General features: G+C 34.1%; 1 protein-coding gene across 1 annotated transcript in view; it reads right to left on the bottom strand.

Annotated features, from left to right (window-relative positions):
- Nucleotides 1–1,075: 1,075 nt before the first annotated feature.
- LOC115891937 (band 4.1-like protein 4) overlaps nt 1,076–24,434 on the bottom strand; it is a 43,555-nt gene continuing 20,196 nt past the window's right edge. Inside the window, 3 exon segments of the mRNA XM_030912548.1 lie at nt 1,076–2,682; nt 2,685–2,746; nt 20,102–21,062. Coding sequence (XP_030768408.1) covers nt 1,448–2,682; nt 2,685–2,746; nt 20,102–21,021 — 2,217 coding nt within the window. The 5' untranslated portion in view covers nt 21,022–21,062 and the 3' untranslated portion in view covers nt 1,076–1,447.

The following is a 24,434-nucleotide window of genomic DNA, read 5'->3' as shown; positions in this document are numbered from 1 at the left end:
TTGGAAAAAAGTCGCTTTTGACGTAATAGTATAAACGTCAAAGTGTTATTAGATCAACATTTTGATAGTTTTAGCAGCGTTTTTTCTCTATTGAAGCATATTGAAGAAAGGCATTTTTAGAAAAGCAATCAAAAGATAAAAAAAAACGCTGCTGAGACTATCAAAATATTGATATATTAATATTTTGACATTTAAACTATTCCTCCAAAAGCCACTTTTTTTCAAAGCCTACCATGAATTCACTGAGGTGTCGTTTCTTGTCCGTCGTCATTGATATCTTCATTATTAGATATTAATACACCTAGTATTATGGTATTCTTGTTCATTGTCGATTTTTTGAATAAAATAATCTTTTTTATCTTATTTTGTATTAGAATGGCCATAATCAAGAGGGCTAGTGATACCATGTTAGAAAAATAAGGTAATTAAGGGCTTATATTTTCGTATTTATTATAATTTTGCTAAATTAAAAAAAAATTAACTTTGATTTGAAAAAAAGATATAAAGATGCGGTTTTCGCTGACTTGTTAAGTTTTTATTACTCTTTAGTAACAGCTAAAATTACACATACGCATTTATTTTTTTTGAAAAAACGCGTAATGGTTCTTAAATTGTAAGGCAGCGCCCCCTAGCGTCTACGTTCAAAAGGTTATTTTTATTGTTTATGTAGTATAATATAGAGTAAGAAACGCTCCTTTAAACGAGCTCTCATTTGTTGGATTCCGATCATCCAGTCCGTTAGTTATTAACATTTAAAGAAAAACAGATCTAACCTTCCCCCACCACTTTATTTTAGCAGATAGGAGAAAATGGTTCTAACAAAAAAGATCCAAAATTTTCAGAAGATTATGAAGCTATTATTTATCTAGGCAAAATTTCTTAAAAATTCCATTTCGCTATTATATATATTTTCCATAGGAGTTACGCCCTCTAGCGGTCCTCCTACAAACTTGAAAATGATTTCCAGCAATTTCTTATGGTCTCTTTAGTAATAAATATGTTTTTCCGCAAGCTCTCGACTAATACTTTCCGAAATACAGCCGAGAGCTATTCTTAGTGGTACCTGTACAGATCTATTGTAGATTTGTAAATATATTGTAATAATAAATGGTCGTTAACACAATGTAGTTATAATAATTATTATAATCAATGTAAAAAACTCTGCCTGGGCTTTAAAATATTAACGGTCAAAATATTACCGTATTCTATTAGAAGCACTAAACAATAATGTTGCAAGTGCTTCATATTACTTATTGGATGAAATCTTGGATTTTTGACGCCTGAAATGAAATGTAACAAAATATATTTATATAAAAATAAATTAATAAGAAAATAGGTTTAAAATTCTCGTTGTGTACAGGATCATTTTTGTGTTAATTTAGCCTTACGCTGTTTAATGGTTGAAACCGCTTTAGCGAAACCGCAAGTAATCTGATATTTACTGCACTTATTTATTATATTGCCGTTTGAGATCACAGTCCTGTTCTACACCTAACCCGGAATCGGAATGTTCGTGTTGAACCCTACTAAAATTTGTAAAACTATCCGGAATTGAACTCGCAAAGTTACTGGAATATGCTGAATGAGCTCCATTATAAAAATGTTGCCTGGACTTTTCCGGTAAGCCATAAGTATCGTTCCCATCCGGAAACGAGAAATTCGTTAAAGCTTCGTTCATCAAAGCGTTCGTATTATATAACGGACCTTTCCCTAAATAATGGCGGGAATAGGACGAGGTGGTACTACCCCCGATACTTCTGTTGTCGTCGTTTTTACTTAGACCTCCTGTAGGTTTTAATTTCACGTGTTTGGAGTAGTTCGTTTTTACTACAGTATAAGGAATTTCCTTCAATTGCAAGTCGCTCATTCCGGAGGTATCTATCAAATCAAATTCCAAGTGTTTCTTCAACTCATCTGAAAGCCAAGTCTTTGAATCACCAGGGGACCGAGATCGTGATCTGTGTTTTCGGTGTTTGTGGTGTCTTCCAGTCGTGCCATAATCTGAACCGTGCCTTGAAGACTTCTCGTGACTTCTACTTCTGTTACTCACTACTGTAGCTTGCTGGATGCCATTTGCGTTACCGGCGCTATTATTTTTTAACTGTGCTTCTTGCCACTGCAACCCCGAATCGACTAATTCATAATAATTATCGGATTTAGACCTATTACTTCGCTTTTCTGATTTCGTCTCATTTTCCGAACCAGAATCTTTCCTAGATTTTCTCCTTCTATGTTTTCGTCTCGATCTACTCGAACCTTTAGACAACTCACTTTCATTATCAGACGTTCTGCTGCGATGTCTTCTTTTCTTACCCGATCTAGAATCATTCGAACTTTGACTATCTACCGAAGACGATCTATATCGACTGCCTGATCTGACAGATCGAGGACTAGGCGGTACCGAACTGTTATATAAACCTTTAGAGTGAGGTTGCGACCACGGAGCACTATGCGTACTCCTAGGAGAGTCGAACTTCTTTTTACTAACGTTGCTTTTGAGGGTGTTTGAATTATATGAGCTGGGGTATGTTTCAGCGGGAAGGGGTAGAGATATGTGTTTAATTTCTTGCGTTTGGTACTGAGGAGGTGCTTGGATCGGTTCCGAAGGTTGGTGGCAGTCGTTGGTGCCGCCGGTGACTGTGAGTCTTCTTTGGTATCGCTTTGAGGGGTTCCTGGAGAAGGTGGGGGTTGGCGAAGTTTCATTTGGGCGTCTCGTACTGCTTGTTTTTCGGTTCTTCCACTGTACCTGAAAACAGAGAATTTATTTAAAATAAATGCCGAACTATAATATAATTGTTTTCTTTTCAATTCCCAAAAAATAAAAAAATATATGTATTATTTAAAACACCATGCATTATGCTATACCTACACGAAGTATAGTTAATAAATCAGTTTTAAAGAAAAAAAAATAACCTTCAAGTTAATAATTTTTATAAACTGACCATGAATACTTTATATAAGGAAAAATATAAAGAACCATTTGTAGACAGTTTGAAAAAATTAAGTAGTTTTATTATAAATACTGTTACAATCAAAACTAAATTAATATATACAGGGTGGCCCACTCTATCTAAACAGTTCCATACGTAGGGTTTCCATACAACTTTTTGGAAATTCAGGACTAGAGAGCACTGAAATCTGGGACTCTACAAGAAGGGAAAATTAAAGGCTGTTAAAAAAGTGTAAATTATACTCTTTTGCATTGGTGAGCAATACTAAGAGGTTAGAAATAACATCAGAATTGTAAAGGATAAAACATTGAGTACTTCATTAGTTACTACATACCTACTTTCGTTTTGACATTATTAATTTTAGTGGTAAAATTTAATATTGCAAGTTATACAGGGTCCGGCAATAGTGCGCGGGCATCTGTAGCTCCTAGAATAAACAGTTAGGAATTTTGTTTAAGTACAAACGTAAAGTATGTATTAGGATGTATTTCAGGAAAATATTTTAACCTCTTGGCTCAAAAAAGTGTGAGTGGATAAGGATGATTTTTCTTAATTGGAACACCCTTTATATTATTGCATTTTTGGCTTCCTTTTCGATCACTTTACATAATCCTAAGATATGAGTAAATATATTTACTCGTAAGATATTATTAAATATGTTTTGATAGTTTCAAAGAAATTGATAAATAAGTAAAAAAAAAAAATTGTTTCGGCCTTTTTCCAAAAAAATTATTAAAACTACAAGAAATGTCCTGAAATCAAAACTATATTAGGTATTTACTGTAGTGGGTCTGTACTTACTTTTTTACAAGTATTGTAATCTTTAACCATACAGGGTGTTCAAAATTGTATGCTAAACCTTTTAAATATAAAATAGTTTTTCTTCGTTTTTTTTTAAACGAAACACCCTGTATATAATTTTTTTATTAGATGGAGAATTAAAAAATGAACACTTTCTATTTAAAGTATTTCTGATTTTTAACGGTTTTTCGAATATTCGTGGTATTATATTACATTGGGGGTTTCAAGATTAATTTTTTATCAAAGCCACCCAAGATTTTTGTTTGATATTTTACCGTTGAAAGTTTTATATGTAATAAAACCGCAAATATTTGCTAAACCGCCGAAAATTTTAAAACACTTTAAATATAAAAAAGTTCTCCATCCAATAAAGAAATAATATACAGGGTGTTCCTGACAAGAAACAAGAAAAACTATTTTATACTTTAAAAAGTTTGGCATATCATCTTGAACAACCTGTATGGTTAAAGATTACGATATTTGTAGCAAAGTAAGTACAGACCCACTACAGTAAATACTTAATATAGTTTTGATTTCAGGACATTTCTTGTATTTTAAATAATTTTTTGAAAAAAAAGGCTGAAAAAATATATTTTTTACTAATTTATTAATATCTTTGAAACTATCAAAATATATTTAATAATACCTTAGGATTATGTAAAGTGATCAAAAAGAAAGCAAAAAATGCAATAATATACAGGGTGTTCCATTAAAAAAAATAATCCCTATCCACTTACATTTTGCAACTCTAACATCTGAGCCAGCCTGTAGAGGTTAAAGTATTTTCCTGAAATACATCCATTATGTAGTAACATATTTTAGGTCTGAACTTAAACAACTTAACAATTCCTAACTTTTTTTATGTTGACATACTATCAAGAAATTATGTTTTTTAACTAGAAACTAAAAAAATTTCCAAAATATTTTTGAAAACATTCGAATTTTCAAATTTTTTTTTTCACGAAAAAAACCTAATAGGCGTGTTTCTGGGGTTAAACTTTAAACTATACTACCAGTTAAAATACTTGCACTTATTTCTGGGACACCCTGTATAACATCGTAACTATTAAAATATTAAACAAAGTTGTTTTTACGGTTAGATTTCCTGGATATATTTTCAGATTCCGACCGCAACACACCAGTCCTGTTTAATATTATTTTTTTATTATTATATACAGGGTGTCAAAACTGTCAAAAATAGTGTATCTAACTTCGGTGGGTGATTCTACAGATAAAAATAAAACAAAAAATTCCTGTAAACATCAAAACAAATCGTAGAAATTTTACGATTTGTCAACGTTCAGATATCAAATAGGATTCTGTACTAAGTGAACGTTGGAAATTATAAAGGGATTTTAATAAAGAAATTTTAAGTTTAAAATAAATGATAAAATTTTATGTATGCTTAATGTATACTAAACACATCGTTAATTGAACTCATCAAAATAGTAATTGTTAAATGCCTGGTTATTCCGGTAGTAAGATAGAACAGCAAAGAGAAGCCTGTAACGAAGAAATTCTGATGCACCTGTTGCGCTATTATAATATAATACAACGTGCAACCTGTTATAACAAAGAACAACTGTCCTAGAAGGAAAAAAATATACCTGCATTAAATAACCTAAAATATGTAATATTAGTAATATCATACCATTTCTTTCTTAGAAAATTGCATTTAGTAAAATTTTATAAATTAAAAACTTAATTTAAAATCTTTTTTAATTATTTTTTTTTTAAATATTTTTTAATTTCTTTTGTTTACAGTACCATGTCAAAGACTACACACCATGTCTTATACAGTATGTTCCCGGATTGTCTTTACAAGAGGAAAAAAACTTTTTTATTATTGAGATTTTGTCAAAAATACATTCTTCTCTACACTCTAAAAATGTTTACTTGTCCTAAAATGGTTAATCCCGTTTATACTTTTTAAAATTTCCATACCGTTATAGAGAAAATTAACAAAAACATGAGAATATATAGTCTGTCCAACGAGTGACAAGATCCTTGACAGTGATAGATGTGTCTGTCATTTTAATTTCAAAGTAGTTTATTTTATTTTACAAAGAAATAAGTTGGTACAACTGGAACGCATAGCAGGATATATTTAAAATTTGATTGACAAGATGACAAGTGATTACTTCAAAATATTGTGAAAAAAACTGTATAAAACTGAAAAAATGTAATTGAGTTATTTTATTTAATAAAAACGGTATGTGTTAATACAAAACAAACAAGAACAAGACACTACATACCAAAAATATAAAAAAAACTATTATTTACTTTCCAAGCTTTATGAAACTACCCGCATTTATGATTATATTTATCAATATAACTTATGTACAAATACAAATTTGTAATATTCCACAGGAATAAATAAAACAACATAGGTAAATAAAAACAAACTATTTTATTAATAATAACACCTACCAAATTTTATACCTTAAAGGTTAATTAATTAACTTTAATCTTAATTTTTTACCTTTTTGACATTATTTTTCTGCAGTACTAAAATCCATTATTTACCTATCGTGTGATGTCGATATTTTACAGCTACTCCAGCTTTTTTTAGTATGTGTTTAGTTTGATCCTTCTACCATATACGAGATGCACTTATCTACGACGAAATGGTATACAAACTTTATCGATGGCAACTTCATTGGTGTATAAGACTTTCTGCCTGGGCAGCGAGTATTAACCGTAAACTGTGCTCTGGGTCTACAGTTAATTTTCACTCGATTTTTCCTCCACTTGACTTCAAAAGACACAAAACACACGTAACAATACGAATCAAAATGCATCGTCTTCCAAAACGCAGGGTATTTAACAAAAGATGACACAAAATTATAACCTATAATTTGGCAAGACTTTGACAAGCGTCAAAAATGACAAAAATCTAAAGGCGAGTTCATACGCATCGGCGTTCGTTTGTCGTTCATCGTTCCGTGAAACCAATAAAATTGAAATACGATCTGTCATTTTTTAAATAAACCAATAAAACTGGTTAAAAACTACAAGACACGACGCATGACGGATTTATATTTAAACCCATCCATAGATAACTTAAAAATTATTAGAAACTTTTTTTAATAAAATAAATAGATTGGTATGGGACGTCATCTGCTTTTCTTCTGTCATCGTCTGTCGAAATCTTACCTGAGAAAAAAAACAGAGTATAGTTGAATTTTTTCCAAGTCCTAAAAATCAAAACGCGTTTCTATGGTAATATAACTTCGTTTTCATTTTTTGATAGATTTTTATTCATAGAATTTTCATTAATGTAATATTTTTTGTTGTTTTAGAATATTAAGTAAACACAAAATTAATTTAATTAAATGCTACAAAAAGGGTGATGACAGTTATCGGAAGAAAAAATATTTAAAATTTTTGAAGGGGAAAAAAAACAAACCTGAAGTGCCTGTCAAAAAAATTTGTATAGCCTAAACGTCAAATTTAATGGTTACCACAGCGACTGTGACATATATATGTTAGAGAAGACATGTGGCTATCTATTTCAAAAATTAAATTGTTTGAATGTCATATAATATTGGACGTAGCTGTCATGGAATTGAGAGATTAAAAAATGATCATAAATCATTTTTTTCAAATGGAAACACACTTTTATTTCATTAATGAAGGTTTTTCAATTTATTATTTTTCGATTATACGTGTTCCTATACCTAAAATAAATCGTTTTTAAGTTATTTAAGATTTAGTTTTAAAACATACATTTTTCTTCCATTGACATTAAGTGTCAAACCATCAGACACTTTATTTCCTTCTGTCAAAAACAAAAAAAAATTTCGTTTATTAAAAATACTGCTGCTAAAACTTTATAAAGTGTAAGGTGTAGATATTTATAAACACATATCTCGTATTTTAGTGATAGCTAATGGCAATATGACATGGCCAGATATAGTTCGCTTGACGTTTAACGTCATAGGCTACTGGTTAAAAACCAAAAAATATACGCTTTCAAACTAAATCTTAATTCACTTAAAAACTATTTAGGAAAATGTATAATCAAAAAGTAACGAATTAAAAATTAAAATACCTTTTCACTACTGAAATAAAAAAATGGGTTTCCATTTGAAAAAAAATGATTTACTATATTTTTTAATCTCTCGCTTCCATGACAGCTACGGCCAATATAATATGATATTCAAACAATTTAATAAACATGTCTTCTCTTTATGTCACAATGACTGTGGTAATCACTAAATTTGACTTTTATGCTACACAAATTTTTTTGACAAGCAGTTTTTTTCCTCCAAAAATTTTAAATATTTTTTTTCTCAAAAACGGTTAATATTAGATACAGACTGTTTGATATTAAAATTCATAAAATTTTATAGAGAATTTAAATATAGAATAAAAAATGGGGGTACCCATTTAAAATAAGAAAATTTCTGTCAACTTCCGGTATTTCCGGAAGTGCCGCCATATTGAAAATATTTTTAATCGATAGATCTCATTGTGAAACAATGATCTAGATATTGTAGTTCTCTGGAAACTTCTAATGTACGCTCAGCTTGGGACACCCGGTATAGTAAATAGTAAGTAATAAAGTATATTCAAAAACTAAAAATATAACAAGAATTTCTCCCCTTTTACATAATTATACAATAAATCTCTATCTATTTATTAAGACACGCCGACGAAGCTTTTCTTTGGTACTTCACTTCAATAGCCCGAATGATACACGCTCGTAGTTTATCACAACATTAAAAATAAGAGCAAAAACCCCGAGTAAAAAATAAGAACCCGTAACTGTACTACAGTTAACTGAGCAGCTGGTTCAAGCCAACTGGTTTCATTAGTAGCAAAATAGCAACGATTATATATTAACTGGATATCCGAAATATATGATTTTCTATGATGATTTTTGGTTCATTGGCCTGATGTTGCATTTCATTAAATTTCAATAACTTTGTGTGTTTTTAATAGTCTAGCTTTTTAAATAAATTGGAAATACATATGGAAATAATTTATACAAAACAGTTTTAACTGATATGTTCTGATTGTGCCGATTCTTGTTAATTTTAGTATGTGCTGGGATTTCGGATAGTATGAATTAATCTTCTATCATTTCGCGTATTTAATCTATCTAAATATTGTATCAATAGAGTTTGGATATATCCGGATTTTCCCACACATGTTCGGGTTTTTAAAGTGTACAGAATTTGAAAAATATCCGGGAAATATAATCGTAAAAACAACTTTGTTGAATCGTTACGATGTCACATTACTACTAAACAGACATTTTTCGAAAGTACCCATATTTATCAGGTCAATTTGTTCTCCTCGGTCTCAACGTTTATACAGTGTGTCAATTTTAAAACTTCCCAGCCCTAATATCTTTCTTGCAGTTAAAAATATGAAAAATTGGAAAGACACCTCAATTTTATTTGTAAGGGGGACGCTTTAAATGAATATTTTTACCCCTTTTTTTTAAAACCCCTAGGAGGGGTAGATGTCACCTTTACAATCTTAAATGGGAATGGGGGTCAAGTGGCACATAGTTTTAAAGGGCGTTTAATTTTCTTTTCAGTGGTATCCTACTTTATTGCTTTTTATCCAGAGGTTTCCGAATAATCGCGTTTCAAAGTTGCAGAAACAATTAAACGTGCCTGCATTGAGATTTTGGTTTTCAGGTTAGTGTTTACACAAAAGTTATTGCAATGGATCTTCTTGTAGTACAAATGATTAGAAGATTAGGTTACACCACTTACGCCCTATCTTATAATAAGTTGTTCAAAATGTTGTCCATTTTCCTGTAAACAGTAATAAAGTCTGTTTTCAAACATCTCCCTAACATTTCGGAAAACTTCACCCGGCATTGACTGGCATTCTGCTGTAATTTAAGATCATCAATATCAGTAGGTTGTGTTTTATAAACAATGGATTTAAGATGTCCCCCCAAAAATACAAAAGTAATCTTGAAAGCCATTCAATTGGTCTCCTTCTGCCAATCCATATACTCGGAAATCTCTCGTTTAACCACTGTCGGACCGCAAAAAAATAATGAGCTATAGCACCGTCCTGCTGGAATGTTAACAAATCCTCCTGTGAAACTGATTAGAGCCACTCCTTGCCACTCATTCGAATTTGAGAAAGGAAACGTTAATGTTTATGATGTTTTCTGTTTATTAGTATTTCGAATTTCGACCCCCTAGAAAAATGTAATGGCTACGTCTTTGTACCTAATCTTCTAGTCATTTGTACTACAAGGAGATCTACTACAATAATTTTTGTGTAAACACTAGCCTGAAAACCAAAATCTCAATGCAGGCATGTTTAATTGTTTCTACAACTTTGAAACGCGATTATTCAGAAATATCTGGACAAAAAGCAACAAAGTAGGATACCACAGAAAAGAGAATTAAATGCCCTTTAAAACGATGTGCCATTTGATCCCCAATCCCATCTAAGGTTGCAAGGGTGACATCTACCCGTTGAAAGAAAAAGGCCAAAAATATTCATTTGAAATTACTAATAAAATTGACGTGTTTTTCCGATTTTTCATATTTTTAACTGCAAGAAAGATATTAAGGGTGGGAAGTTTTAAAATTGACATACTGATAATGTTAAACTGTTACACGTGTTTCGCTGATACGAGCATCATCAGACAAATACAATTGAGTCTTTTTTCTACTTTTTTTAATTTAAACCAGGTCTCTTTGAGAAGAATGGACGCCTTCTTTAAATTGTTCATTTTCCGTACACTCGTGGATATGAATTGTCATTTCTTTTGTCTTATTTTATTATTATTACGTGCACTTAGGTTTGCCAAATTGCTATAGCTAAATTCCAGGAAAATAGGGAAAATTCCGGGGCAGCAAGCGAGGACAAAAAATACATCACTACCCCTTCCTATACCGCTCCTGCGGGAATAGTGTAGTGAAAACTAAATTAAAAGAAATCATAGTCAAAACTTGTTTATTAACACAAGCACAAACGAACCAAATAAACTTTTAGTCACGTGATTAAGCTTACAATTCTTTTAATGAAAATATTTTAGGATACAAAAATAAATTATTTATAACATTATTTAACCGTTAAAATATAAAAAGAATAAAAGACATTCATCGTCAAACTTCAATACACAATAATTTTAACAGTTTTTGATTAATAATTCGAACAATTCCAATTTATTTTATGAGTTTCGGGAAATTTTTACAAATTTAAGTGTTTGTTGTGGAAGTAACTACTATGGAAGTTCTCTATTCGAAAATTTATTTGAAATGTATTATTCTTATAATATTGCTACGGATTCCGTGGGTCCACTAATTTAAACTCACGATAAAATAACGAATTTATAAAAACCAAACAATAACAATATAAGTAAAAGGATGTATTAGGATGTATCATGACAGAAATTGTTTTTTTATATATTTATTTAAAGCGTCATCCAGTGTCATTGTTACGGAATATGATCATTGAAGTTACTCAAGAATGACAAAAAATACAGCAAAAGGTCAACCTCAACTGATATTGCTATGGGCCGCACATAATTTGGTTTTAAAAATATTTTAGAAACAAAAGAGACTTTATTTAGTATTCAGGTCTTCTTTCAACAGAATAGATATGTAAATACGAGATATTTGTTTGCTTTACTGGCTACCTAAAAAGCTTTAGTAATATCCTTGTATATATATATATATATATATATATATATATATATATATATATATATATATATATATATATATATATATATATATATATATATATATATATATATATATATATATATATATATATTTAAAGTAGATCAACCTAAGACGTTTATGGACTAAGACTACTAGATGACAGGACCGGTTTCCCTACAGAAAAATATTTTTTGTTACTCTGAATTTTGAAGCTACCAATAAAAACAGAGAAAATAAAAATCGATAATTTTCGGACTGTGCCAATTGGTTACTAATCGACCAGATACTTTTTGTCTATTAGATATGCTTTAAAAGCTGGTAATTATACAATTCGACCATTGTAAATACCCGACAAATTCCGCAAGGCCGACGAGACCGATGCTTTTCACTGATAAGAAAAAAAATGTTTGTTTAGATAATTTTCGAGATATTTTTTCTTTCTGAATGCACATTTTTAAAGTATTTTATATTCTTTGTCCGCTTGATCTATTATACTGGTTGCACGTATCGAAGTTCTGTTTCTTCTAGTTTTAAGAAATGTTCTTATTTCTTTATAGTTGTAGTGGCTGTAGTGTAAAATTAGATTAATTTTATTAAGTTTGATTTTAATCTTTAGTGTAGAATACCAGAAATAGTTTAGTAGTGTTTTTATAGTTTATTTATTTTGTAGTTAAGTAGTAGGTGAAGATGAATTTGGTTATTTTTTCTTTTTGTTTGATTAATTAGTAAGTTTATAATTTTTTCAGTGTAAAATACAAGAAGTAGAGTTGGGTAGTGTTTTTATAAGAGATTATATTCGTTTATTTTGTAGATGAGTAGTAGGTGAAGGTATTTGGGTATTTTTTCTTTTTGTTTTTCTTCTAATTGTAGTAATTCTATTAAGTATTGTGATAGATACGCTGATACGCTATATATTCCTTCAACTTCGTTGAAAAGTGCGTTATCATATAATTTTGGTTTTCTGGTAGTAGAATATACAAAAAAAAAATCTGATCAATTTATTTTAAATTAAATTAATCTAGTCAATAAAAATAATAGTTAGTTTCTAAATACTATACAGGATGAGTTTCCTACGATGTTCTCTATGGGTATCTCGGAAACTTCTGGAGATAGAGAGTCGGTTAAATGGGGAAAGTCATAAATATGCGCCTTTCGGATTTTTCGGAGAAGTTCAAGGCTTACTAGATATTTCGAAAAACACAAACTTAAAACTTGTCTCTAATTCCATTATAATCTACCGTATGATCGAATAAAAACGGAGTCAACGATGGCTATGAAATGAAGATCGTTGTCATTCTATATGTAAAATTATTTGGGAAATATCATCGATCGTCATTTCATAGCCAACGCTGACGCCGTTTTTATTCGATCATATGGTATTTTAGACAAAAAGTTTTCAGCTAAAAGTTGTAGATACTCACATACCTAATGAGTTTGTGTTTTCTGTTTTTTCTTTCTAAAGCCTGTCATTTTTGACATATGACACAAACATTATGTTTTTTTTTAAATGGAAATCCTAGTTGGCCATTACTTCATAAAAAGCGCCATTCTTTAAGCTTTTCAGCGATATAGGTATTGTTACGTTTTTCGTCGGTTCCGTGTGGATAGAAAGTCACAATTTATTTAAATACTATTTATTTAACACTAATTAACAAAAACAATAACGATAAAAGACTTATAGAACTATTTACAAACGATTTATAACTAAGAATTTATTTTGAATTTTAGCGCGTCAACTGCACTGGTATATTTATAACTGCCCCCTGTAGGCCACCGCCGCCGGCTTTTATACCGGCAGGTAAAGAACTCTAGAATTGTCCATAGATCGTTAGGTGCGTAGAGAAGGTTTTCGAATGTTCTCGTATGTACTAGTCCATTCCAGTGGGACTCGATTCTTCTCGAACGAATGAATCATTGCGGTGTCTATGCGATGTTAAGGTCATCCGAGGGCGGGCCATATCGTGAGGTTAGGTCGAGTCCACACCGGCCCGCAACACTGCCCCTTCTTAGGTACATGCTCGTCCCGAGATTATACGGTGAATGAAGGTATTTGCAAAGCTGGCCCCTGGTACATTGCGAAGTCTGGTAGAAATAGCAGTCTACAGTTTTCTCTCCCGATCTCAGCTTTGGGTTGTAGCAGCAAACGAGGATCTCGATTCCCGTAAATCTGAACAAGACTTCAATCATGTTCCGGATTGTACGCCAACTCAAACCATCGAGTCCACACGCCAGCTTCGGAATGGCTAATCGTGCAATGTTGTTGTTTAGCAGGGCTTCTCTCAGTTCAATCAGGGTCTTCCATAGATTGAGATAAGTCGGCTTACTCGGGGACCATTCCTTGGTGACCAGGTAGAAGATGTGCCTTGCTTGACCATGTGCATTGTCGGTTAGCCTCAAGACGCTTCCAACCTCTGGATCCTGTCGGCGTAGTTCTCCGACACGCCCAAACTTCTCATTGAACGTCGCAGCGATTCCTCTGGACATCCGCAAATCTCGAGCCACACAATGAGCGAGCGAATAATCAGGAGGCACGGAAAAGAGGTCTCGTTGATCTTCTTTGGTTACACCATAGCGAGCCTTCTCACTGCTGTTGTATCGGGCCATGAAATCGTCAAAGGACATCTCCGAATCAGGGGGATCAAAGCTGCAGGTTCTCACGGTCCCAGCACGATCTTCTATTTCGCCTTGGTAGGGGCTCAAACGGTTGAAATGGACTACCCTCGGTTTTCCTTTTGGCAATTTTCTGATACGGTATACGACGTCATTAATTCTATCCATGACTTCGTATGGCCCTTCCCACGAGGATTGTAGCTTCGGAGATAACCCACGACGTCTCTGCGGGTTATATAGCCACACCAACTTCCCTGGTTGGTATCCTCCATGCTCAGCTTGAATGTCGTAGTGTTCCTTCATTCGGTCACTAGCACTTTGAATATTTAGGCGGACTCTCTGATGAATGTCGTCCATCCTTTGACGTAGTGTGTGGACATAATCTTCTCCGGCGACTTCTTCTCCCGGTCGGCAACCAAATTTCAGATCACAGGGTAGGCGCACTTCCCGTCCCATAACGATGCTGGCTGGAGTTTGCCCTGTAGATTCTTGGACGGATGAACGGTAGGCCAACAGGAACAGGTGAAGAAATTTGTCCCAGTCTCTTTGGTGGTCAGAGACTACTTTGGCCAGATAACGGTTGATAGTTCTGTTCATGCGTTCAACCATCCCATCGGATTGTGGATGTAGAGCAGTCGTCCTGGTCTTGCGGATGTTCAGGACTTCACAGACGCCTTGGAACAGATTGGACTCAAAGTTTCTTCCCTGATCTGAATGAAGCTCCATGGGAACACCAAACCTGCAGATCCATTCTTTAACAAGGGCATCAGCAATCGTGGACGCTTCTTGATTTGGCAACGCGTAGGCCTCGACCCATTTGCTGAAGTAATCCATTACTACCACAATGTATTTGTTGCCATCGTTCGTCTCCGGGAAAGGACCAGCCACGTCGATCGCTATTCGTTCGAAGGGACTACCAACATTGTACTGGCGCATAGGGGCTTTACCACGCTTTTGTGGCCCATTAATGGCTGCGCAAATGTCACATTTCTTACACCAGGCCCTCACATCTTCTTTGCAGTTCACCCAGTAGAACCGTTCACGCAGCTTGCCAAGTGTCTTGGTAACACCAAGATGTCCTCCACGCTGGTTCCATTGTGAACTTCCTCCAAGACTTCTGGGACCCTCTTCTTTGGAATGACGATCTGTCTTCTCTCTTCTTGCCCTCCGGTCTCTCGATCACACGGCGAAGTAGTCCGTTATCTATTACCAAGGAATTCCACTGGGCCCAGTACGACTTCACGTTCGGCGAATATCTGCAAACTTCCCCCCACGTTGGTCTCTGGTCCGCGTTTTTCCAGTTAATCACCAAGCCCAACTCTGGATCGCTGATTTGGTCATTTGCAAGATCTTCGGTTTGCCAAGTATCACCAACCACGGTCGTCCTTAAGACTTTCACTTCTTTCTCTTCTTTGCAACGATTTCCCATCTGTCCGCAATTCCAACAGCGAATCGGTCCCCCCTTCTTGCTCATATACTGATCCAGTACTTTCCGCACAATCCTTTCCACTTTGGAATCGTCGGAACACTCCTCAACAGCCCGTACAAATCCTAGAGACCTAGAGCATTCTTTCGCGGCCTCAAATTCCAGGGCACGTGCTAGGGCATCTCCCAAATGCGTTGGATGAGCTAAAAGAAGTGTTTGCCTTGTCTCGTTGTCACGTAAACCATCAATAAAAGCCTGTACTTTTAAGCGCTCCATAACATTTTCGGGCATAGCAGGGTACGCAAGGCGAACGAGGCGGGCTACGTCGGCTTCAAACTCCTGCAGAGACTCATTTGACTTTTGAATGCGATTTTTTAGCTGGGAATGATAGACATGTTCCAAATGAGCTTGGCCGTACCTCATTTCTAAATGTCGTACCAATTGCTGATAATCTCCCTGTTCCGATGGTGACAATATCAGTCGCATCTCCTCGCAGTGCGACAGTCAAAGCGGTAGCCTTTTCAGCGATTGTCCATCCGTTCGCTCTCGCAGCGGCCTCAAACTGGCAAAAATAATTGGCCCAAGCGGTTTTTCCGTCAAACTGTGGAGGCTTAATAACTGACTTTGAGATATACTTATTTTCGACTAGTTTCGGTGCCTCCGATGTTTCTTGACATTTTGGTGAATTGGCCTTTTCTATTTCTTGTTTTAAAATTTCGATTTTTTATTTACATCGTCCTCAATTTGTGTTATTTTGTCTTGTAGCTCCGTAGAATTCTCTATAATCTTTTCTTCTAATTCCTGGAATTTTCTGTTATCTTTCTTCTAAATTAAGTATTTTATTATTAAAGCTGGCCTGTATGTCTTTAGAATTTTCTGCGATCTTATCTTCTAAAATATTAATTAAATCCTGGGAATTTTTCATCATTTTATCTTCTAAATTATTCAAATTGCCGTTTAAATTGTCTTGCAATTCCCGGGAATTTTCTGTAATTTTGTCATTCAAATTGTCTTCTAATTTTTGTAGGCACGAGTCAAGGTCACCTTCCAACTCAAAGCAAAATGTGTCAGGATCCTCACCTTCCTCAATCAAAACGTCTCTCAGTCTGGCTTGCAAAATGCTTTTCTTTCCATCTGTCTCGCATTCCCTCTCTTCCAGTATGCTTTTTAATTCCGACACTTTCAGGTCTTTCAATTTTTTTGGAGCCATCGTTAGTCTTTTTATTTTTCTAGTCTATCACACACGCCACACTGACACCAATTGTTACGTTTTTCGTCGGTTCCGTGTGGATAGAAAGTCACAATTTATTTAAACACTATTTATTTAACACTAATTTACAAAAACAATAACGATAAAAGACTTATAGAACTATTTACAAACGATTTATAACTAAGAATTTATTTTGAATTTTTGCGCGTCAACTGCACTGGTATATTTATAACTGCCCTCTCTAGGCCACTGCCGCCGGCTTTTATACCTACAGCAAAAGAAATCTAGAATAGTCCATAGATCGTTAGGTGCGTAGAGAAGGTTTTCGAATGTTCTCGTATGTACTAGTCCATTCCAGTGGGACTCGATTCTTCTCGAACGAATGAATCATTGCGGTGTCTATGCGATGTTAAGGTCATCCGAGGGCGGGCCATATTGTGAGGTTAGGTCGAGTCCACACCGGCCCGCAACAGTATAATATGTTTTCTCTCGAACAATTACAAGTTATAGCCAATTCTTTTCTTTCTTGGCTAATTCCCATACCAATAATACCATGCCAATTAGTTGGCATCAAAAATGTAAAAAGTTTCATGTTTTCAAAAAAAATATCATAAAATTCGTAAAGCAGTCAATTTAGAATAAAATAATCTAAGAATGAAATGATTCTTTTATAAACCTGCATTAAATCAAATTAAAATAGGTATGTAACTTTTTTTTATATATTAATTAACAGCAATTAGCATTATCATAAATTATAAATAATGTACCAACATATCGAAATAATAATTTCTTTGTTAATACGGTTTAGAATTCTTAAAATAACAGGCAAAAATAATCCACAATTTACAATAAAATAAAAGTTTCGTTTAAATGTCTTAATCAGCTGATCATTATTAAAGCTCGCAGAAACCCGGGCTATATTATTACATTACTCTGAGGAAAATAACGAAAATAATCGATATTTTTGACTCCGCCCCGAAAGGTTCACGATTTGTCCTCCAGTTGGCAGCACATTTTGTCTAGTCGGTTGAACAACTTTAAGAATATATAAACAAGGGTAATATCAAACACTGTAAATCTTTTGAAATCTTGAAATAACACAAAAATCTGAATAGGAAATACTTTTAGAAGGAGAATTTCGAACAAAATAGCATTTTTGCCTCTAATATCGTTTACATTGTCATTAGACAAACTGATACTTACTTAAAAATAAGAATTATATCTTATGACGACTACTTAGCTTATTAGTAGGCAAGTGTGAGAAAAAATAATAATTAATTAATTTTTTAATAATAATTAATAATTTTGACAAATAATACAACAACTTGAAATAGAATAGCCCCCGATGCACCAGAAGATGTGCCAGATAATGGCCTGCAGATTAGACCTACTTATATGGTCTGCGGATTTAGTCCGCGGACTTGGCTTGTCACGTACCAACTCTCTCTTATTTTGATCGGCCCAGTTTGGCCTGCCGCCTAGAAAGACAATATTATATAGTACTTTCTGTTAAAAAAAAATTCTCTGAATTTAGAATTTTAAGAGGTTACTTGCCCCCTAAAAAGCAGTAAAACGGTTATATTTCAAAAACCACTCGGTATAGTAAGTATATGAAATTATTTTATTTTTGGAACGGAAATTTAGTGGCAAATCCACTGAGTTAAAATATATACAGGGTCGCTTTTATGTATGGAAACGGTCGATTATTAGGTAAAATATAGGAGGTACCGCTAACAGTTTAATACAAAAGTTATAGGATTTTTAAAAATCTATTAGCGAGTAATAAATTTAAGAATACAGGGTCGATCAAGTCGTGGCACATAAAAGTTTCATTTTTTTAAAATGAAAATAGAATAATAATGAAATAGAATATACCTCAAACCCAAGAACAGTTAACCTAATAGGCCAGGTGCATGCGAAAACTCCTCGCTTTGTGACGTCATTGTAGTCCTTGTCATGATAGTGTGTGTATTATTGGTTGCCGTATGCAAAACATTCATTATTTATTATAGTTTGTTTATTTAACTGTATAAATCGTATTATATACTCGGATAATGCATTTGTAAGAACAGAAGTTCCCAGCAGCACACCTTCTACAGGCATTCTTTTTAGAGTACTTCCATATTTTGCTTTAAACTAATTAATAAACAATATCGTAGGCACTTAGTCACAATCCACAACACAAAATGAACGTATTTATACATTCTATAACTCTAAAAACTTTAAAAACACCTTTTTCATATTTAAAATCGACAAAATAATTAACTCAAAATTTCTCAGCTGTTATTTTTATACGTTTACCATAGGCAACCAATAATACAGACTATCATGACAAGGACTGCAATGACGTCACAACTGTCTGCTGAAGCGCGGGAAGAGGCGAACGTACATCTGGTTCCAAAAAAAATGAATACGACTCTTTAGACATTTTTTCGAATATTTGGGCAGTGTATATTTATGTGTCAAGTATTTTGACATGTTAAGGTTATTGTGACATTGTATAAAACAACTTTGCTTTTGACAAAGTGGCAAATAAATTTTTCAGAACGTCAGCATGACATGAGTAGAGATATGGGGGACTGGTATCATAGAATATACTGCCCGAAATAATAAAAATATGTTTTAAATCCTATTCAATTTTATTGGAACCAGCTGTACGTCTTATGAGGATCAGCAATCGTATTAGTTTACCGTTCTTGCCTCACAACCAACCGTTTCCGAGTTATTGCCTTTTGAAAATATCACTTAAACAATTTGATTTAATTAATTTCGATATGTTCAGTTTCATTTGATTCAAATTGTTTAAGTGATATTTTCAAAAGTCAATAACTCGGAAACGGTTGGTTGGAGGTACATTGTGTTATCTCGATTTTTGCTTAGATTGAAGGAAGAATTGAAATATGCAATAATATACAGGGGAATCTATTTAAAAAATGAAACTTTTATGTGCCACGACTTTATGACCGACCCTGTATACTTGAATTTTTGTATTTAACTTTTTGCGGTACCTCCTATATTTTACCTAATAATCAACCGTTTCCATACATAACAGCGACCCTGTATAATAGTATTCCGTTTAAAAATATACAACTTCGGTTTGAAAATATGTTTGAATCACCCTGCATGTTGACAAAAATATTTTCAAAATGTGCGTTGCCATTGCCCCCATATTATGTAAAATAATTGAAAACAAATTCACAAACCAAAAACTTAATATAGAGCCTTTTCGGAAGCCTGAATCACCCTATAGTCTTATAGGTGAATTTTATATAGAAAAAAAAACAGCATCGAAAAGAATTTGGGCTCCAATATCTAGATAGACCATAATTCCTTTAAAGTCAAGAACCCTCTAATCAAAACATCACCGCAAACAATTTCCTTAATAAAATATAGTCTACCCTTTTTAAATCGGTTCGGGAGATGATTACGAGGAAGCTTTAAATTCGCTTACCTGAATCTAGATCCTAGGGCGAATATGTCCGGCGAGGTAGGCGGTACCTGCACCAGTCTGAAGAAGGCGTGATGCTCCACGCAGCACTTCCACAAATGCTTGCAGGCCGATTTCGACGGTGTCTCGAACCCGTACGTACACTCGTCGTTATTTTTGTCCGTCACACGTAGCATAAAATAGCGCCCTTTAAAGTAAATCTTCGTTATACGAGGCCAGTAGTAATTTCCGACGGTGTTCTTGTTCCTTAGCACCACAATTCCGCTTGGCGTCAAACCCAAGAAGTACTCCACGTGATCCTCGCCCAACACGGGATGTAAATCCACACCGTACATTTCAAGCCACTTCACTTTGTCCAAGTAGGTCAGTTCCGCTTGTGCGGGCATCTGTCCTATGAGTGTCTGGTGTAGTTCTGCTATCCTCATCTCTAATTCCACACTTTGATTAGGTAAAAAGCGAAATTCGGATACGTATCCGTAACCGTGTCGTCGAGGATCATAATCTCCTAACTCCGATTGCAAAATGTAAGATCCCAGCTCGGCCGCCAATTCGAAAGGCACCAACAAGCGTCCTTGCAAAACGTCCTGTTTGATTTGCAGGAAAAACTGGTACCTGGTGATTTCTTCCAAGAGTTTACATGGATCTGCAGCATAAAACTTAACTCCGAAATACAACGTGTACGGATCGGCACCTTTAATTTGTTTGTTTAATCTTTTGGATGGATCGAGCCAGTGGGTTTGTCCGTTGAGGTCCAGAAATCGTAATCCAAAGTAGGCGGTTTCGAGTAGGTTTAAATGGCGGAACACGATGTCCAGGAGGGCTTGGCCAGGGCTGTTGTTCTGGAGCTCGTGGACGAGTTCGGTTTCGTCGAGGAAGACGATTTTGCAGTGAACGGGAGTCGGTTTTGAACAGAAGCAATCCATCTCGACGTAATTTCTTGGAGGGAAATTAGTAGAGGTTGAACCTGAAAGAAAAAAAAAACTGATAATTAATCATGGTAATATGAATGCAATACAGAGAAAATGTTAAATGAGCATGATAAATCGATTGTAGGGATTGGAAAAAACTAGTTGGTTTGGTTTGCTTGGGTTAGTTAAAATAAATAAAAATTATATATTTTTCAGCCTTTCTTAAAAAAATTATTAATAATACAAGAACTGCCTTGAAATCAAAACTATATATTAGGTATTTACTTTAGATGGTCTGGTACTTACTTTTCTATAAATATGGAAATTGTAAATCATACAGGATGTTCAAGATTCTACGCCAAACTTTCTAAAAGATAAAATAATTTTTCTTCGTTTTTTTTCAATGTAACACCCTGTATATTATTTTTTTAATAGATGGAGAATTAAAAAATGAACGTTTTTTGTATTTATAGTATTTCAAAATGTTTAACGGTTTCGCAGATATTCGCGGTTTTATATTTCATATGGCATTTTCCACAGTAAATTTTTATCAAAGCCACCCAATGATTTTCCTCTCGTATTTTACCTTTGAAAGCGCCCTATGAAATAATACTGTGTGTATCTGCAAAACTACTACTTTAAATACAAAAAATGTTCATTTCGTAATTCTCCATCTATTGAAAAAATAATATACACGATGTTTGTTCTATTAAAAAAATATATATTTTATATTTTAGAAAGTTTGGCGTAGAATATTGAACATCCTGTATGATTTACGATTACCATATTTATAGCAAAGTAAGAACAGACCATCTACAGTAAATAATATAATTTTTAATAGTCTTTTTAAGAAGGGCTGAGAAATATATATTTTTTATTTATTTTTTAATATCTCTGAAACTATCGAAATATATTTACTCATATCTTAGAGTTATGTAAAGTGACGGCTTAGGGCTGTCCCAAATTGCAAAATTTTCGAAAACACCATATAGCTCAGAAACGAAGAGGGCTATGAAAATTTTGTTGACAGCATCTTCCGTTTGACAAAAAAGTGGGACAGGTTGATGAGATACCGTAGGATTTCAACCAAAATGGGACACCCTGTACATACGTAATAAAAATATGCCCACAAGCTGTATACAAGCGACATACAAGAAGGCCGAAGCGCAGAAACTCCTTTACACGTAAAAAAACAACTGGTCATTTCAAAAGGTAACCTTAAAACCTTGTTAAAATCGTAAAAGCTTGTGTTGTTTCGATATTTCGTTTTGATTGTATTCCATATTATAGCAGCCAAGGTATAAAATGAACTTATAACGTATGAACGTATAAATGAAGTACGCTCGTAGTTTTATTAATGTTTTCCTACATAAACATATTATGTAACATCAATTAAAGCCAAAATTCACCAGAAATGCTGGCTGTTTATGACATACTAGTTGAAGCCTGGCGCATCCGCCACGACATTAGAAAAAAAAATACTTTTTATTTTTTGTTTAATTAAATGAAAAACAAAATCCGGCGACGACAGTTTTTAGAAGAGCCAATTAGCCAATTAGTAAAAAAAACAACTTTCTAGAGCAAGTCGTTACTTCAGTAGAGGCGACACAGATAAACATTAGCATTTTATATATGTAGATTATTCATGGTGTAATATAGTTGTGAAATAGTATGGGTATATCAACATTAACTATTTAAAATACAAGGAATTAGGCCCCATAGTCACTATTCGCTGATTCGGTTCGTCGATGCGATTCTATGGTTCGTTTGGAAATTCTTCCAATCTGTTCGTTTTATTTGTTTTGACGGCCTTTTGACGCCCAAAAACCGGCATTCTGCCGAATCGCCGCATTGACGAACCGAATTTGAATTACAGATTCCGAACCGTCATAGAATTGTAATACGCATGACCAGAGAGAAATAGGTGGATTTTTTCACCTGCGCATTTGGTAATATCAAAAACTCTATTTTTGTTTCAATCGGACGAAAGAACCGTCCTAGAACGGTAATTTTCTATCAATCAATTCATTTGTTAATCTTGACAAACGAACTTTTCAAACAATAAGTGGGCGACTAGAAATTACCGTCCCAGGATCTGTTCTCAGTCCGGTTGGAACGAACCTTCTAACAAAGCTAATGCCTAATACCTTTGAATAAGAAGACTAAGGAAGGAGCATATCAAAAATCTTAGGTACACCGCGATGGGCCTCAAATATGGCCGACTTAAATTCCGGTTTATCAGTGTCGTTCTAATTTTATTTAAAAAATATAAAACTATGATGTAGGGTAGACGTATAAAAATATATAATTCTAATAAAATAAGTTCAAAATATTGAAATCAAAGCAAACAATATTATTATCTATTAAGGCAAGTACCACTATTTTATATCCAATTCCGCAAGGAAAACAAAATCTTAATATTTTGCTGAAAGTTTGAAACACCCTGTGGAATATGTAAAGACAGCAAGGGATTTAAAAATAATTTTATCATCTAGGTACATTCTTTCTCGGTAGTGTATATTTTGGTTCATTTCAATAGCTTTATTTGATGGCAGGGCCATATCTAGACCAACATTTCGGGGTGGGGGGTTGGCTTGGAGGGCGGTACAAAATCTGCTAGGAAAAAAGCATAATAAAAAAATCGCTTTGGGCTACACTCAACTCTTAATTGAAAATAAAATTTTAAAAAAGTAACAGGTAAAAATTATTAATCTTAAAGGATAAACTGGTCTTTTCCCTTCAAAAACGATTGACTACCTCTTCGATATCGATATTTATTTCTCTATGTACGCTTAATAGAGGAAGTCCTGTCAATCGCTCCTGACCTGTAGAGTTACGTAGGAAGTCCTTCAATCGTCTTATGCCGCAACCGCACATGCGGCATTTAGCAAACTCCGAGCGCTCGTCAACTACCGAACGCTCGTGATCGGATTTCGCCTTTCCATCCACACATGCGGGCTCTGATAGCAACAACATAGAGATGAGCGCTCGTTTTCGTCGCCGATCGAGTCGCCGAACTCCGACTTCTTCATCCACACACATAGGAAATCGGCGAAGCCCCGATCGGAGATCGCCGAATACCGCATGTGCGGTTGCGGCATTAGGGTTGAAAAAGACCTTTCTGGTGTAGCTGTTGACGCTGGTAGAGTTGCTAGGATCATTAATAAAATGTATATATTTGGAAATATACACTGGTTACACTCTGATTATCGTTTCGATGGCGTTTTTAGGTCGGTCGACTGCAGGTAGCTGCTTCCATTTTTGCCGCCACAAGTCTAGTTCTGCCGCTAAAGTGTCATAGTCCAAAAAATCTTTGACTAATAGCAGAACAATAACAAACGTTAATCACGTTAATGACCAGCAAAACACACAACATTCAAAATCTTGTCCTTATCAAACTTTTGCTGTTTTAAACACTTGAATGTTGA

The sequence above is a fragment of the Sitophilus oryzae genome, unplaced genomic scaffold, assembly GCF_002938485.1.
Source record: "Sitophilus oryzae breed Bouriz unplaced genomic scaffold, Soryzae_2.0 scaffold_1203_pilon_pilon, whole genome shotgun sequence".
In the NCBI taxonomy this organism is placed as follows: domain Eukaryota; kingdom Metazoa; phylum Arthropoda; class Insecta; order Coleoptera; family Curculionidae; genus Sitophilus; species Sitophilus oryzae.
Note: the sequence above shows the minus strand (reverse complement) of the source record. Positions and strands in the feature narration are given on the sequence as shown.